The sequence below is a fragment of the Tetrao urogallus genome (assembly GCF_951394365.1).
Source record: "Tetrao urogallus genome assembly, chromosome: 1".
Taxonomy (NCBI): domain Eukaryota; kingdom Metazoa; phylum Chordata; class Aves; order Galliformes; family Phasianidae; genus Tetrao; species Tetrao urogallus.
This window is the reverse complement of record NC_136813.1, coordinates 68,546,273-68,565,557: the sequence shown is the minus strand read 5'-3', so window position 1 is coordinate 68,565,557 and position 19,285 is coordinate 68,546,273. Positions and strand designations below refer to the sequence as shown.

At 32.3% G+C, this 19,285-nt stretch overlaps 1 protein-coding gene across 3 annotated transcripts in view; it reads left to right on the top strand.

Annotated features, from left to right (window-relative positions):
• The window catches only part of NLGN4X (neuroligin 4 X-linked), a gene marked incomplete at both ends in the record, with an annotated part of 108,367 nt that overhangs the window by 27,801 nt on the left and 61,281 nt on the right, over nucleotides 1-19,285 (top strand). For 2 of the 3 annotated variants that reach the window (XM_079538779.1, XM_079538780.1), the window contains one exon: nucleotides 18,203-18,355. In XM_079538779.1, the coding sequence (XP_079394905.1) occupies nucleotides 18,203-18,355 (153 nt within the window). Of the gene's footprint in view, nucleotides 1-14,630; nucleotides 14,691-18,202; nucleotides 18,356-19,285 lie in introns of all 3 variants that reach the window. The other variant, XM_079538778.1, reaches the window with a different exon arrangement.

Genomic DNA, 19,285 nt, shown 5'->3' with positions numbered 1-19,285 from the left:
TAACAGAATTAGTGGATAAGAGAAGAGCAACTGACATTATCTATCTGAAATTGTGCAAAGCATATGATGCTGTCCCTCTCAACATCCTTGTCTCTAAATTGGAGAGATGTGGATTTGATGGATAGACCACTTTGTGAATCAGAAATTAGCGGGATGGTCACATTCAAAGACTTGCAGTCAATGACATCATGTCCAGGTGGAGACTAGCGATGAATGGTGTTCTTCAGGGTACTGGGTATCTGGTATTTAGATGGTGGGCAGAGGGAACTGGAACAGATTCCTCAGAGAAGTACGGGTGCTTCATCCTTGGATGGGACTTTGATAATCTGGCCTAGTGGCAAGTGTCTCTACCCATGATGGGAGCTTGGAACTAGATGATCTTTGAAATCTCTTCCAACTCAAACAATTTTATGATTTTTTTTTCCTTTTTTTTTTTTTTTTTTTAAATTGTGGATTTTAACTCACACAATTGAAATACATCTTTATTATTGCAGTTGTATGTAAGAAGGTTGCCAGTCTTGCAGTTTTTCTTGAGGTTTTTGTTTTGTTTTGTTTATTTGTTTTGTTTTGTTTTTAATATTCTTTTACAATTTGATGTATTTTTTACAAGGCTATTTTAATTCTGCTTTATTCAAGGCTATTTTCTGCGTTGATCTTTGTGATTTGCCTTGTGCTTCTTTCAGGGCAGATGATTGTGTATGCCTTTAATTACTGTATCTAAACAAAGAAATATGGTTGTTAGCAGCCCACACAGTTAACTCTACAAATCTGAATTGTCCTTAAAAAATGTTTTGCATTTTATTGTGCTTGCATACAAGTATTTTGTACTTGGCTTTTGTTTTGAGAAAGTGTTTTTAGACAACTGTGAAGCAAGCATTACATTACTTTGTAAAGATCTTATCCCTTAGCAACACAGGTTTTTTAATGATGCCAAAGTTAGAATTGCATTTTGTGCAATAATTAATACAGTAATTTCTTCATTATAACTTTGCTTCTGTTTGCTCATTAAATATATATGCACTCACAAAAGAAGGATGATCATTTCCTCTTAGAGACTGTGTTCAAATAGTCAGAAATAAAGTAATTCTATTGTATGCCTAGTGCTTTCATCCTTTGTTGTACATGGGGACATCAGTGAAAGAGAGGAGCTGCTGCTCTAAGAGATTGAGTCAGAGAAGACTGAAAGGATCATCCCACAATAAACATGTAAAGCTGGCATCAAGTTTACCTTCCAGGTCTTTGACTTAAACTTAGAGAAACCATTCCACATGAGGACTAGAAACAGTAGTAGGTACTGTCTCCAGTCCTAGTATCAGTCTAACACCTGCTTTTAGATTCACTGCTGTTACACCTTGAATAACTGTGTTGCTGCTGTGAAAATGAAATTATCTTAGGTTGTGGTTGGACTTGATGATCTTTAAGGTCATTTCCAATGTGAACAATTCTATGATTCTATGATTCCATGCTACCACTAAATCTGAAGTTGAAACTTATACAAAACCACACCAGTATTTTTTATCCTGTTCCCCTCTCTCAAACTGTCTATGCTCTCATGCACGAGAGTAAGAAATCCTGATGGTGTAAAAGACTTCTGTCACATCTAGCCATCACTGCAGTTTTCTTCCCAGATAGATGATTGATTTATTCTTTGAAACACACAATCCATGATTTCTGCTTTTTATTTTTTTTTTTTGAACGTTCAGTCTCTTATTTAAAAAACAAAAAACAAAAATAGTCATAACCATCTCATCTGTATTCTATGGAGTAGTTTGTGTCATTAAATGATGCAACATGCTTGAAATTTAATACAAATTGTTTTCATATTTCTTTGTTTTATGTCTTTACTGCTTTTTTAAATAATCTACTTTTATTGTTGAAGAATTGAAGAGGAATAGATTTTATACACGCTAAGTTTGCAGAACATAAATACTTTAAGTGAATAATAATGATATCCCTTTCATTTTTATGTTCTGTAGGTCTGATTAATTTAAATTTATTTTAATACAAAATCCATTTGTCTTCCAGCAGTTTAGAGTTCTGATGCAAGACTTTCTATTTTGTTATGTTTTGTGTGAAAATAAAACTTGATGAGAATGTATCATTCCTGATAAGACCTGCCATAACTTGCTATTGTGCATTCATATACAAAATTACTGATGAACAGAATTACTTTATGTTACGCTTTGACATTCTGATGGCTATTCTTGACTATTCGTTTTTTTGTTGTTTTTTTTTTTTTTTTTTTTTTTACAATTCTTGTTGCTATGACTAGAGTAACGTGTGAGCGTTTTTCCTTGGAAGTTGTGAAAAAAGCACACCTACTTTGCAGTTTATCTCAATCTAGGGCAGACATTCTTTCTCCGCACTAACTGTGGAGAATGCCCGTGGTAAATAGGTCATATTCTATAGATATTTAGATGTAAGTTTGACTTCTTTTCGAAAAGTAATACCTTACGTATAATCTCTCATTCATCTTTTAAACCTCTCTTTAAAGATATTCGTATTTCCTCTGGTCATGACTTATGTAGCTCCTGTTGCTGGAAAATACTATCATTCATCCTTTGTTTCCAGATCATTAACAAAATGTTTAATAGCATCAGAGAAATTTAGGGAATTTTTCAGTGTACCATTAATCTTTTGCTATGTTGAGAAGTGATCTTTGGTTACCATTTAACATAGTCTGTGTACCTTGTTTTAAAACCATGACGTTACTTCAGCCTCTTTTTCTTTGTATCATTATGTTCTTAATATTTTACCATGAAAAGGAGTTTATCAAAGACTTTTTGAAAACCCAGATTTATTTTACCAACATGTTTCTTATATCAATTATTCTATAGGGATACTTAATGATTTCTAGCAGGTTGAAGAGCTATGTTTTATTTATTTATTTATTTATTTATTTAATTAATTAATTTAAAGACACCTCTGCATTATTTTCTATAAGTGTATTTAAATGATTTATGATGCTCTTATTTGCTTTTTTCCTTAGGCTATAATAACTTTGATTTTCATGATTTTAACACAAACGTTATCTGTTCCTACTGATCTTCTATTATAGTAACTTATTTTAATTAGCCTCTGAAACTTTTTTTTTCTTTTCTGACAGATCAACAGTTTTATTCTTTAAAACTTTTAGAGAATACAGTAGTGTTCTATTCTTAATATATCTAGGCACCTATGTGCTAGCATTTCCTCTTCTGCCACTTCAATTTTTCAAAATGTGAGTTACTGTAATTTACTTGTATATATCTTAAATTAGTTCAATTAGATAAATTAAGATAATCCTATTGTTTCTTATTAAAATGTGTATCCAGAGAAGAAATAACTGAAGAACAAACTTAAACTAACAAATACAAAATTACAGAAACTGAAATAACATTAATATCATTAATAACAACAAAATTGCCAAAGATGGGCAATAACTGAAGACAGCATGAGATTATTTCAATAGTCTAAGGTAGTAGAGTATGTGTTATGGGTAGCTAAGCGTGAAACTAAGGTATAATTAAATGAAAAAAAAGAAAGAATAAAAGAAAAGAAGCATCATAAAATAAAACTGTGAAGAGAAGGAACAAAGACTTGCATCAGTTTAGGAAGCTGTGAAGAAAGTATGGTGCTAGAGGATGCAGTAACATAAAACAAAATGAAGAAATACCCGAAAGAACTTATCAGATGATGTCACTTTCTTGGTATGAGCTACTGTTGAGAGAGGGAATGTTATCAACCACTTTAACAGTCTGTTTTGTACCATACTATTGATATTAATGAATTTAGAACTTATTTTCAAAGACGTCTGAATCAGAAATTAAAAGTTGTTTCTGGAATTGCTGCTTTTTACTACACAGAAATTCATTACAAAGGCAAGAAAGATAACCTGTAGAGATCTGTGAACAGATATTAAAATTAAATGTGTTAAAGGCAATACAGAACTGAGAATAGTAGTGCACTTTGGTCACTAGGTATATTATATCATCAGACTTAAAATGTGGGTGACAGCAAAGCTTTAATTAAATGCTGAACTCTAGATAGTACTTCCGCAGAATGCCCCATCATACAGTTGTTTTAGAAATAGTTAAACATATTCCAAAACTAATGTGTCATAAATTTTAGAAAATGTGCAAAATGAAAGCACGCCCATAAGTGAATATGAGAAGCTTCTGTTAAACTATATTTAAGCATTATTCTGAATGTATGAGGATCTATTACAGAATTTATCTTTAAATTCAACCAAAACACAAAATTTTCACACATAAAATATTTCAGCCATTTCACAGCTGCTCTTCTTTCTGCAGGAAAACAGTAACTGAATTTTCTTCTTTTCTCTTCCTCTAATCTCCATGTTCAGTTTTACAACAGCTTTCTGGCAATACTCGTGGTAGCGTCTGAAAAGCAAAACACAAAGCAATGAAAATACTCAGCCTTTTCCCGTGCTGCTAAAAAGTATGAGCGTGGCATGTTAAGAGCAGCATGGAGGACGTGGTAAACATCATGGCACACACATACACACACATATACACATACTAATAAAGTGGAGTCTGTGCCAGTGAACTTTATGTCTAGAAAGAAGGTTTTGTTGATTTCAAGAGAAAACTAAAGTTTTCTAAACTTTAGTTTCTAAAACTAGTACTTGGAGGCATTTGATGAGCTTGGTTTTTTTTTCTTTCACTATTTTGTAGTGTGATACCTTGTTCTTTTTCCCGTCGGTGGTAGGTAAGCTGTCTGTAGTGCTAGGTGTTCTTGTTTCTATAATTGTATTTTAGTACTGATATGAGTGACAGAGTAGCAAACACATACGGACAAGTATGGTTTGGACTGCTGTGCCAGTTTTATCTTTAGACACTCTCACTAATTTACTTTGTCAGTGATTTCTACATTTTTATACTTGAATCCAATATCCTTATTTTCTTTGAAGAGGTGGTATGTTTTAAATTGTAAATCACACTGGTTGTGATGAAAAGCATTTAGATCTCTCTTGCAACTGAGTACAGAAGCAGTACTAAGTTCTAACTTTTCCTTTATCATCTGAAATACGTGAGACAGTAAAAAATGCCAATGTATGTACAATGATATTCCTTAAGAAAACCAAAAGAAGGAAAGCTTGATATGCTCTTTTTTATAAGAACTATTCATTTATATTTATCCAAAGAATCATAGAATCATAAGTTTCCAACCAAGGTTGGAAAAGACCTCCGAGATCATCCAGTCCAACTGTCCAGCTGCCACCAATACTTCCCAACTAAACCAAATCCCTCAGTACGACATATAAACGTTTCTTGAACACCTCCAGGGACGATGACTCAACCACCTCCCTGGACAGACCATTCCAGTGCTTGACCACACTTTCAGAGAGTAAATTTATCTTGACATCCAACCTGATATTCCCCTGTACAACTTTAAGGCTATTCCCTCTCATCCTGTCACTAGGTACACAGAAGAAGAGACCAAGCCTCTCCACAGCTTCCTTTCATGTAGTTACAGAGAACTAGAAGGTCTGCTCTGAGCTTCCTCTTCTCCAGACAAAACAATCCCATTCCCATTTCTCTGCTCCTCATAAGACCAGTTCTCCAGTTTCCTCACCAGCTTCATTGCCCGTCTCTGAAGGGCCTTGATGACTTTCTTGTAGTGAGATGTCCAAAAACTGAATATAGCACTCGAGGTGCAGCTTCACCTTTACTGAGTACAGGGGGATGATCACCTTCCTGCTCCTGCTGGCAACACTATTTCTGATACAAGCCAGGATGTCATTGGCCTTCTTAGCTACCTGGGCACACTAATGCCTCACGTTCATGCGAGTGTCAGTCAACACCCCTATGCTCTTTTCTTCTACATAGTCTTCCAGTCATTCTGCCCCAAGCCTGTAGCATTGCTACAAGAAACAAAAAGAAGATATGAAATAATTTCTCATTATTACATACAATTACACAATATTACATTATACATGCAATTGTTACATACAATTATACAATATTACATAGTACATGCAATTCTGTATGATTCAAATCATTCCCTTTAAACACAAAATTCAACTTGTCTCTCTTCAGTCAAAATCGTAAAGTCACATTACATTACACTGATATAATCAACACGATATTATACGTTAACATATGTAGTACACCATGTAGTTCTTATACCATATGATATTTTTTTATTTTTTGCTTTTAGTCTAATAAATTTGTCACATAGTGATAATTTACAAGCTACTCTGCTTCCTTTCTAAATTTTAAGTAAATCAAGAAAACCAACATTGGAAGTATTAGGCTTCATTTCTGCATTTTAGCATAATAAAAGTAATCTACTCCTTGTTTCACTCTGAAACAATTTCATGGTACTTAGATAAAATTGCACTTTTTATAAGTGGCCAAATATTGAAGATATGTTTTATTAAGAAGTTCTGGCACTCATTATTTCTCTTCATATTTTCTCACAGCTCTAGGGAGACACTAATTTTTATTTGGCAAAGTTGTATATGTTTTCAGTACTACGTAACAATGAATAAATTGTTTAAATGTTTTCCTTTCCAATTTTTCACACCTATTTTCATTTCTATTCAACTCGAGTGAAAATCTTTTCTACATGTGTAGTATTAGTGGAAGGTGTTAGAATAACTAAATATTTATATTTCAAGTTCAAAAGCTCTAAATGATATCCACTTTAGACCTAGCTTTCCAAGAATTTTTGAGAATATATTATATATTATCTTAATATTAATTTATACCTTCCTTTTAATATTTTAGTAGTTTGATAGCATAATCGTTTAGTTGGTTTGATTGTGCTAATTCCAGCAGGATTTAATTCATTATTGTGTTTAGATGGAGACATTATAGAAACCTGAGGCGGTACATGCGGCACCACAATACGTACTTTAAAAAGAGCACTGAATGAAGTTTAGCATGTCTCTCCTTTGGATATCTTATACAGACTTTCTACTTTCTTGTAACTAACATATACATGAATCCCAGAGAAAACCTAAGATGTTTGAGACAATTAGAAGTGAATATGGTGTCAAAACTATTCTGTCATATATTACAATGGAATAAAATTCCATTCTCGTAGGATCCTGTGAAATAACAAACATAATTATTTCTTGAACTCTCCAGAGGCAGCTGCAAACTGAGCTTGTGCTCAAACTGCATAATTAAAATAGCTGCATCAATAGATATTCTTAAGATCTGATTATCTCACAGCTTCTGGTGGTGCCTACAGATACCCCAAAGGAGAATTTACACAACTTCACTAGCAGTTATTAAATGCAATAATATATTATTGGAGTTCAGTTGTGTGTGGAAAGAGTGTAATATATACCTTCAGTTATTAAAACTGGTTGTTATTCACTTTTTTATAACACATCCATTTGCATTTAATTTATATGGGACAAAAGAGTTCCTTTTTATCTCTTAAAGTTATTTACCTATAAGTGATATTACGTTATTCCAACACGACTGAATTATTTCTGCAGAGTCTAGTTACCAACATTAGCTAGAATGTAGTTTCTTCTGAGCTTGGGAAATTTGATTAATAGCAAATGTTAATTTGTGCTTTCAACTTTAGGTGCTGTACATTCTTGCAAATGGACTGTAGTAGAATACTAACAACATTTTGCACCTCTGCAGCTAATTACACTTTGTCCACATTTTACACCTGCTCACTTGCCACTCACTTGTGGTATATTACATATACTTCTGGACAAAATTTGCAATAAGATTTATATATTCTGGAGGGACTTCCTCGATTGTGATCTTTAGTGCAGGCTTAAGTGCAGGCTTATGTTCTTGGTCTTCAGACAGGACTGAAGCCAACTTGATCACAGTCCATAATGGTATTATCTTTTGAGTCAGCTGTTCATATGCTTAAGATATTAACAAGACTGTTAATATGCTTAAAACTACTCATATTCTTAAGAGTTTTGGCAGCTTAAAGCCAGCAGATTAACAGAAAAGGAAAAGGTGCGTATTGAAAGATTTCAATATATTGAACTGCTAGATTTTAGGTTTTGTGATTCAAGAAACTAGTATATATCTGTTTTGAATTGCAAAATGGCTTCACTGGAGAGAAAGGTGAGGTAGGTGAAAGCAAATGCTGCGCTGTTACATAGCAATATTGCACACAGCATTTTTACATTCACACCTCATCAGGTGCACCAATTTAGCAGAGAAATGTGAGCTGTTTGAGGTCACTGTCACACTATCATACAAACTGTGTACCTCTTGATGCTTGTACAGAAAAAAAAAAAAAAAAAAAAAAAAAAAAAAAGTAGTGCTTCTGTCTGAATTAATTTGAATAACTGTATGGTACATTTATGATTTTTAATAGGTGCTTCATTATTCAGTCAGTAAGCACGGCAGGCTCAGTCCAGTCCTCAGTCAGAGTTACAGTGGAAGCACAAGAAACACTCCCCTTATCTTCTGGAGGTCACTGAAAGGATAAGCAGGCGGCACAAAGCCTTCTTTCTTCTCCGCCATTACAGCCAGTTTTGTCAAAACAATATAGTGTATTTAGAAGACTTTAAGTACTAGCTGTGATGTAATTGTGTAACAAATGAGGATAAAGATCCTAGAAAAATATATTACTGAACATATGTAGCTAAGTCATTTCTATGACAGTTATTAATTTTCTAAAATAATAGAGAATTCTATATTAATAATTATCAGGAAAAGTAATAACCTTTAAGTTTGATTTACTAGATAGTTTTTTTAAAGGGTTATTTTCAGTATTTTTTATTCAAAGCATTTTTAATTACAGTGGATTAAAATAAATCTCTTACAGATTTTAAGCATTTCTTTATGTGCCATAATGAATTATTCATGAAAATCTGATGGAAGAGAACTAGGCATAGAAATTTATTAGCACAGAATGAAAGATGAAACTGATTAGTTTCATCATGTTTTTCATAATGAATAAATACAATTTAAATAAATGCAAATATTTTCAGAATAACAAATAGATTTCTATAGTATTTCTTTTAGTAACTATAATAAATATAAAAAATAAATGCCAGTTTTAAACTATATCATAGACCCATATTTATTAATCTTAAAAGGAATGGCTCACTTTCCTAACATGAAATATACATCAGAAACTCTGGAAACTTTGACAGATGGAAAAATTTGAATTTTATGTGGAGTAAGTATAAATAGGAATCAACTGCTAGCATGAATGCAGAATAGTAATGTCCGAGTGAAAGCAAGACAGAAGTTTTTGTAGCAACACAATCTCTTCAATAATAACTGTATTTATTAAGTTCATTTTGGTCCAAAACAGTGATCAGAGTCCCATTTCATTTGTACAGATATTTGAAGATCTTCTCTATACTGGAATCTGCATAAATACAATTTTTTACAGTGAGATGGATCCAATTTAACTCACTGATGTGGAATAAACTTGTAAGGGAAACAACTCCCACGCCAATCAGTCAGAACTAGTTACTAACATTGAATATATAAATAATTATTTATGCAACATTCCTTCTTTTGAGAAGTGCTTGCCTCCTTTTGTGGAATGTTTTGGAATGGCATAATTGCTCTGTGTGACAATTAGTATATCCCACTGCCCTGCATTAACCTGTTGGAAGATATAGCCTCATTTAAAGAATGCCAATCTTAGTTACTGCCTAATTTAATGCACTTATTGTTGCCCCAGGAAATGGCTTGTGAGAAACACATAATTTTGGACATAGAGGAATCATTATTTCTGTCTTTATTTATGAGGAACAATATTGAGAGTACTGTGATTTGTTAAATATTATGACTTTCATCCTGCTTTCATTCTCTATACATGGAAATGTCAAAGCACAGAGAGATGCAAACAATCTGTCTGAAACAAAAGCAGATGTAATCATGAAGTTGAAAACTGTACACAATGTACAAAGCTGAGTTTATTAGAATTTCATATTTTCATGCAAACCTTTTGCAATCTGTGATTTTTTATCCTTTTCTGTAGAAGTCTCTATGGAGATTTGTTATTTGTTCTCTAAAATTACATTTGAATGAAGCCTGTGAAACAGCATTTTCTTTCTTTCTTTTCTTTGTAATCTTCACTAATGCCTGAAATGCAAAATTCTGTAAGGAGGAGGAATTTATTTCTGCCCATTCAATTTTGAACATGACACAAAATTGTTATTTAATTCTCTTTTTCTTGAAAATAAATATTGCTTGTCTGTATTGATGCAGCTACACACACTTGCTGAAGTCTGAAATTCTAGTGATTTTTTTTCAAGTATTGCAGCTGGAGCCATTAAGAAAGTGCTGTAGATGAACACAAATTCAATATTATTTATTTATATTTTTTGTTATACTACAATGTGGGAGCTCCAGGGTGTACATATATTCCTTATCCTTCTGATCTCAAAAAGTAAAATCACATTTCCTAGTTGCTACGCACGTTGACAGCAACAGGTTAAATTTTCACATGAAAAATAGACAGATTTTCATTTCATTATGCCACCCTTGTGGGGTGAGAGGGCCATAGAATAAACCTGTGTTCCTTCTGGAACACTGTTAACTATATACAGTTTTTTAATATATGTCTGCATACAAACTTTTCAAATATATGCATGCATTTATAAACGCTCTTACATATTGGCAGTATTCATTAAATAGACAAAAATTAAAGGATATTCAAATCTAGGTGTTATGAGTGTGTGTCTTCATACAAAATCAACAGTCTTTAAAGTAGAGATACATGAAGAGCTGGTTGCCTTTCTTTGAGATCTCTCCTAGTGTACATGATCCACAGACAGATTCTAAGACAGTTTGACAAGCTGTAATTCTCAATAATCTTCTTCCTCCACTTTTATTTGAAATGTCTACATGCCTCTTCTGATCTTTTTTCAGCTGCCAAATGAGAGCTTCTTGGTACACTTACAAAGATAGCTGAAGAGTTTTGGCCATAGCTGCAAGCCAAGGACTTATGGCTTGTACACTACGTGAAAATCAAGATAAAGACGAAAAAGCAGTCCTGGGAAAAATGCAGAAAATACAGTTCTGCTTTCCTATTGCCCCCTTGAGACAGTAGTGAACTGTTGACTTGAGCTGACTGTAAAACTGTGATAGCTCTCCTGGGATGGGAAACCAAGAGCTTTAGAGATCTGTTGAAAGAGCTGCGTAAATAGACATATCACATATCACTGAAAGAATGACAATTAAATCTTGTATTCATCTAGATTGAGCTTGAGCTATCGAGAAAGTTGAGTAAGCGTATGAAATTGGGAGGTCTAATTAGTATTATTCATAATGTGCTGTGTGATTCCTGAAAACTGAGTGCTTTCTCAAAATTACATGGTGTCAAAAGGTTAACATATGATAGGTGGAACAATTACATTTAAAATGCAAAAAATAAAAAAAGCTTCAGCTATCACTGTAGCTATTTTTCTGCTGTCATTAATCTTCAGAATGGATACTTGAAATGCATTGGTAAACTGCATGCATAGGAACTGAATGCATTGCGCATATATGATATATATCTGAGAGGAGAAAGATTTAGCACAAATTGCAAATATATTTAGGAAAACCTAAAGCTCCAGAATATCTACTTCTGAATGAGATTCTTATTCATAATAAAAGGGAATGTGAGACAGTGAACTCTTGACTGACTGAGTGGTATGACTTCTTCATTTTCAGTAAAGATATATGGACATCCATAATTAATAATACAGGAACAACTTTCATTCATTGATAAGTGAAATTAATTAATTTTGTAAGCTCAATTAGTAAAGAATTTCAGAATGAAATACTTTAAAAGAGAGATGCTTGCTGAATTAAAGCTTAAAATTGCATTCCATAAAAAGCTTTTTAAGGAGAAATAAAGAGGCCCAAATGAAATACTGTACAGTTACATCTAGACTGATTGTTAAAACTTTGGAAGTGGCTCACATTTGCAAACATATGTGGTTATAATATCAAAATATATCCCCTCCCTCTCGCCCCCCCTGCAAAAAAAAAAAAATAAAAAATAGCAACAATAAGAAATTGGCCAAGCAAATTTCCTTAAAAAAATATATTTGCCGCACTTCAGTGAGGAATTATGCCATGCCTTTTAGTTTCATTCAGGAAAAAAATGGAATTGTAGGACAAATGACAAGACATCACTCAACATTTAATATGCAGCGCTCTTACAAATGTAATCTTCTGTGAACATATCTAGGTATCACACCAATATCTCCATATCTGAATAGAGACACTTTTGAAAATTAGTCCTTATTGCACTAGATCATCACTAGTAAGTATTTGCACTCTTCTGTGCTCTTCTGCTGGTTCCAAGATTACTGTTAAGATTTATCATCTATATTTTTTCTGTGGGAAATATTCATTAAACAGATAAATAGTTGTTAATCTGCAGAATAACCAATCCTATAAATCAGTGATAATGCTCATCTATTGTGTGGGAATCCAAAGGTTAAAATTGCTGCAGTGAGTTTTATATTTATATGGGGGAAAAAAATACTATCATCACAGCACCCCCCTCAAGAGAAGCCTCAAGGAGGAGGGCTTTCTGGTCTGTAGAGCAAGTAATACTGTTCATCTTGGTGAACTGAATTTTCATCCCAGGAGAATCTGTGTCACATTCCCATTCTGTCTCTTTTGATTGAGGACACGAGTGCAATTTTACACTAATCATGGGTAGCATGTCTTATTCATTTATTTAGTTAGTTATTCTCTTTCCCCCCTTCCTCCCCTTATCACAGAGGTTAACAATTTCTTACAGAAGGTTCAGGATAAATTATTCCAGATTTTAAAAGAATCAGAAAACTTACTTGGAAAATTCCAAATCTTTCCTACCTTTAATAAAGTTCTGCAAGCTTATATTTTCAAAAAGTCAATATGATTTTTTTCTGAACTGTTCCTAAGTATCTTATGTGTCTTTGATACTTCTGAAATAATTCCAACAATAACACTTTTGTTCTCTTCAAGCAGATTCATACTGATATGGCTTGTATGTGAGTACTGGCTAGTACGCACAATATACGATGTGGTAGGAACATAGAAGCCTCTTTTAGAACATATTGATGTTCTAACATATTGATTAAATGATATCTCAAAAAGAACTAAAATAATCCTCACACCAACATCCTGGACAAGAACTTACTTTTAAAAATATACTTCAGTTACTAACAGAAAAATGAAAATGCATTACACAATAGGTAAGGAAACAACATTCCCACTCAATATTCTGTAATTAAATACATTTCAGTATTATATTAAGCTGTTCCAAAAATTGTCCCTCCTATGTTCGGCCAAATCAGCGAAACATATGCTTTGGCTTTTGAAGGAAAGGGACAGAGTGAAATGACCAACAACTATGTAGAAATCTAAAGCTCATAGTTTAAATATCATATTGTAGCATTGCTGTATATGTGCCATATTTACACTTGGTGTGCAAACTCGAAGTCAATCAAGTTTATTGTTCCTTTTCAGTCTGGCTTGAAAATACAGACCCTAAAAAAGGCAATTAAAAAAAAAAAAAAAAAAAGTTGGTAGAACGTTGACTTAGACCACTTGTTTGCCTAACAGCCATATTTGATTTCTGTACAAAGATAGAAATAGAGCTTCTGATTCATATTTCATTCTTTATTGCATAACCTTTTTTTTTTAATTAATTGCAAAACACTTGCTAGCGGAGTAATAACAGCATAATGAAACACAGTATGCAAAAGTTAGTGCCATTTCTTTAGTCAGAAAACAGATAAATTGACCAAGGATTGGGGTGAGGAAAATGGTTAGGCTTATTTCATCTACCTTCCATAAACACAGGCTATAGTGTGTGTGGATACATGTATGTGTGCTGTGGGATAGGTGTTCATGTGCCTCAAAAGTATGTTGTGAAAATATATTAAATACAGATTAAAATTTATTCATTAGCTTTTTTTTTTGTAATCAAATAGCACAAATTCTTTCTCATGGTAAGTACCTGTTTTCCATTTCTATGTTTTCTACAGAGTTTGAGTAGCATAATACAAACAAGGGCTACTTTTGGAAAAAAAAAATCATGTCTGGGATTGACTCAATTTTGTGTTTCTTCTTTGTTTTCAGTTTTCTGTTTTGAATATCTTTTTGCTCCCATGAGAAGGAAAACTAAATTTTAAAGAAGTCCACTACGTTTTTTCTTGGTCCTTTCAAATTGTGTAAGATTTAATGATAATTTTATTTCTATTGGTTTCATTTAAGATTTAGGTTAATTCCTAATAAAGCCTCACAAGAATGAATAAAACATGAAGTCATTGCAGATACTGACTGAAGCCTCTTCAAGGCAACAGAACATAATTAAATCAGTTTCATTTCTTATGTAGAAACCATACTTTCGTAAAATTTTTAATATACCTTTTTGGTTTATATTCTTTTTTAATTGCACATTAATTTTGCTTTTTTTTTTTGCAGCAATCACTTTTAACTGAAGTAACTGCATTGTCACAGACTGATACATTTTTTTCAAATATTTTCAATTTGTTCTTCTTGACATTTTATGTTTATGTGCAGTTTGCATCTTTTTTGTTTTTCAAATTCAAATGTAACAGATTTTGATATTTTTGTTACATTTTTTTGTTTTTGTACTAGTTGTTTTTTTATTTTTATTTTTGAGAACCTGCTGTTTTTGAATTCTCTTTTTTCCCTTTATTCTCCTCCTCACTATGATCCCAGGAGCCAACACAAAGAAAAGCGCAGATGATATAACCAGTAATGATCGTGGTGAAGATGAAGGTATTTTTTGTTTTTTCAAAGCTCAACCCTGATGCATGAACATAAACTTTTACATTTTTATTATAATAATATTGATTATTATTGTTATTGTTATTACTGTTATTTCAACATGATTTTTAGTCCCTTATTTGCAGAAACACACTTCTGTGTGCTTTTTTATTTTCTTCTTTAGAGGTAACATCAATTGTTTTTCTTCTTAAAATCCAAATTAACATTTAGATAACTGAAATTCCCTTGTAACATAAGTGCAAAGTTTATTCCTAAATATATGTGAAGTGAGTAACAAGAACACTCTTGAAAATCACATACTTCCCCTCACATATACTTTATTTGGTGAGAAAATGGAATTTAAAAACATGCATGTGCTCTTCTCCCTCTTACATTTTTTGTAAATTCACCTGTTTGAAATTCATGAAAACAGCTTGCATACATACTTTATTTCATTTCCACTGTTTCCCCAGTGCACTTACTGTACATTAAATGCAGTTGCGTTGTGCTTCATCTTTGGTATTATAATTTATATATGTTTCTCACACGATGTCATTTATTTCTAGGATATAAAAGTAAAAGAAGCTGTTGATGTCGCTTTATTGTTTTTTGTTTGTTTGTTTGTTTGTTTTCCCTGTAATCAGCTAGCCTCTGAGATACATTCATTCTGGCTATGACCACATTCGCAGTGAAATCAATGACAATCTTTTTCATTGACTTCTTTCTGAGTTGGACTGGATTCCCTGAAAGGAAATAAAGTTCACAATGAAGTACCCCAAAATGTTTTGCAAGGAAATACTCTTTTGTCTTGCCTTGACACAGAAAAGGCAGGATGCCCTGATATAGAAAGAAGTCATGAAATATTTCTCTATTCTCACCATCCCTTTCATTTATGTTACACTGGCATTTTATTATACTTTTTGTACTTACAAATTAAGAAAAGTATTTTCAAATTAAATGAGCAGATCACCACCTTAGGAAGTTTGTTGTTCTGTTTTTGCAGTAATGTGTCTCCTTCTCTTTCTTGACCATTCCAAAGTGCCTTTATAGTTTTCTTCAAACTGAAGTTCAAGTGCATTTGAAAAATTTTGCCCTATTGGTTCCCCTTAGAATTGTGCATACTGTGTTGACGTTACTTTTTAATTTCCTCTTGCTTGGGTGTTCAGCTCAATTATAGCTACTCTATCCATGTATGAAATACCACAATAGGAGTCTCTGGTCTTCAATTCACAGTGGTTGTCCTCTACTGCACAACCTTCATTTCTGAATTACACTATTTATTGTAACAAAAAAATGCTCTGCAGACTTCTTCTGCTCTTGTCTGAATTTTGTTCTATTTCTGTTTATAAATGTGTTTCTACATATGCCTTTTCAAAATGACAGTATTGTCATTTGATATAACAGATTCTATGGTCAATTTTTAAGCAAAAGATAAATAGCAAGTGAAAAGAAAATTGCTCTTAAAAATCAGATATTTGATTATGAACAAATAATTCTTTCAGATTTCTTCAAAAGTTATGAAGTGTTAGTATCCAACTTCAGATCCAAACAAAGACATAGAGTTTAGGAACTAAATACATAAAATGCATGAAGCTCATTTCCTTTATGTTGAAGTTAATCATGTTCCCACTGAAGGGAAAATCTCTCATTGATTTCAGTGATGAAAGATTCAACCCTGAGGAAGTACTTTGCAATAAGAAAGGATAGAATATAACGAATAATGCCACAAGACTTTTGTGGAGAGAAAGGGAAGGTTGTTCTGTAACACAAATAATTTCATTTAGTACTTATTGCTTTAATTTTCTGAGAGCTAAGCCCTCACAGGACAAAGAAACTCTTTTCATGTACTTTGCTGCGAATGCTGCAAAGAGAAAAACACCTAATCTATTATTATGTACTTCATTGCTTTACATGACCTCTTTAATGTCTGAATCCCTCTAATAGTTGCAAAAATTACACAAATCTTATCATACAGCTTTTTTTTTGTGCTGCCTAGATGCAACATATAAAATGCAACATGTAAAGTATATATATTCATGACCAGAAGGCAGATTCTATGAGAAGTCTTAAATTCTAACAGCTATAAAGATGTACACTTGGCCATATTGGCCTTTCACTCAACTGATGACTTCTGATATTTGCATGAGCAAAGTGGTATTTTGCCAAAGAAATATGACCAGTCACAATTTACCTTGAAATACTTTCAAATTTCTTCCCCATATACAAAATATTGTATATGGGATGGCTCATTGCTGCTTGCATTCTTGGTAACTGAGAGTTAATCCTAACAAATCTGAGGGAGCTGAGAGCCTTAAAGGCTTTCAAAGTCACTCCTCTTTCCTCTCAGCCTATTCTTCCTCTTATTTTTTCCACTTTTCAACACAACTGTTGAAAATTACTCAGAAGAGAGCTCAGTTGCTTCTGTTTGTTTCTAAATGCTGACTATGTAGTCAGAGACATTTCTTTCTCTAGTGTTTTGTATTATTTAATTGAAACAAGTGGTCCTACTCCACATGCAGATACAGTGAATTGTTTGTAAACAGTGTATAGTTAATTCTAACAGCAGCTTGCTGAATACCGTTCTGCTTTCTAAGGTATATTATTCCCACAGTTTGGCGAGAACTAATTCCTAAGTTAATTAGTCTGATGAGGGGGCTTATTATTGCATTATTAGAAATATAAATGTAGTAAAAAATGCCTAAATTATTGATTAGTCCAACTTTGTATCTCACTCAGAAGTTACCTTATTTTGGAAAGTAAGACCCAACTGTTTATCTGCATGAAAGCTATAAGTAATTTTTCTCTGTGTACCAAAGATTATGCATATAATTCATGACCATAAATATAAGAATATTCTTTAATGCTTAGCTGCCAAAAAAATAAAAAAATAAAAAAATAAAAATCAGGATTTACATTAAAAAAAAAAATCTGAGCCAAATATTCACTTAAATTCTCAGTGTTTCTTTACTCCTAGGCTATTAAAAAAGAAATGATATTTTGCTGTGTTTAGCTTATTCAGAACAATTTGTTTTTGTGATATTATCTGTTACTGAACTGTAGGAAATGTAATTTCAACAAATATGTCTCACTGAGGAATGGGAAAGTATGAATCATTATTGTCATTTTGTTATTAAATGTACATATATTTGTAAATTGAAATAGAACCAAATTGAAATATATTATAAAAAAAAAAAAGGTCAAGATTATTCCAGAATTTTATTTTTTTTCCTTTGGATTTTAGATGTTTACATTCAAATTAAATTTCTGTAATATGGAAAAGTTTTAAGGGGATTCTGAAAACATTTAATAAAAATGGCATTTGAAGTAAGAAATATGAAAAGTGTAAAAATATTGGGTTTGTAGAATGATCCTGAACTGTGTAAAATAGCTGAATAAAGTGGTGATGATGACATGGAAAACATGAGAAACAACTGAATAATTTTAGCACTTTTAAAAAATACTAATGCCAGATTTCATTTTTTTTTTATTAGTTTATTGTGTTTTCATTACTTGAATTTTTTCAGACATTCATGATCAGAACAGCAAGAAACCAGTTATGGTCTACATCCATGGCGGATCTTACATGGAGGGTACTGGCAACATGATTGATGGGAGCATTCTTGCAAGTTATGGAAATGTCATTGTTGTCACCCTCAATTACAGGCTGGGTGTTTTAGGTAAGTGACTCTTTTCTTCATCACAAGACTTGTATTGAAAGATTTAGAAGGCATTAAATGGCCAGTTTGATATAAATATTTAATTACTAATTAAATCTACTGATAAATCATATATACTTGAACCTTAAAACAGAGCATTCCTGAAGGTGATTAGTTTGATGCATTACATTCCTACTGAATACTTCAATGTTTTCTGGAAACTAGACTGAGTTACGTCTACCCATTTTCTTGTTGATTGTCTTCACCATAAACAAAAAATCACTTGATTTTTGTACCTTAGTGATAGTTTAAGCTAAATTTATCACTGTATCATATTTGCTCTTTTTTCAATTATTTAAGAAGGTTTTGTTTGTTCGTTTTTTACTGAAATTTTTACTGCAATCAAGAAGTTTCTTCTAAGTTTGAGGAATTCCACATGAAAAATTTATACTTTTAAGAAAAAGTAATACTCCTTTCAATGACACCAAGAAAAACATCTTCATGACATTGTAAATATTCCTGTCAGTATTATATTGAATGCCAAAATACCCTTACATCCAGAAGAGAATGCCAAAAATATTAATTTTCTGCTTTCTCCATGGTTCCATGATGCTTCATTTCTTCATTGTAATAATAGCAGACATTGGAATGATTTTGTAATTTTGATGAAAAAGCATGTAGATTTTTGTTTCCTTTTTTTCTTTTATACGCTCACATTTCCATCATTTTACTAAAAAAAGAAGAAAAAAAAAAGTTATTTGAGTGTTTTTAGGATGGCATTTAAAATCTTTTCTTATTAGCAAAGCTGATCAAGGTTCTTGGTCTATATTATTTTGGAAAAGAAGAAACTTTTGCTGAGTTATCTATTAATGTGTTTAAAGTGGTTAATATATTCTCTCATCAGAGCAATGAAAACTGTTTTGTTTAGTTTTTACTCCTGTTTTGAGACTT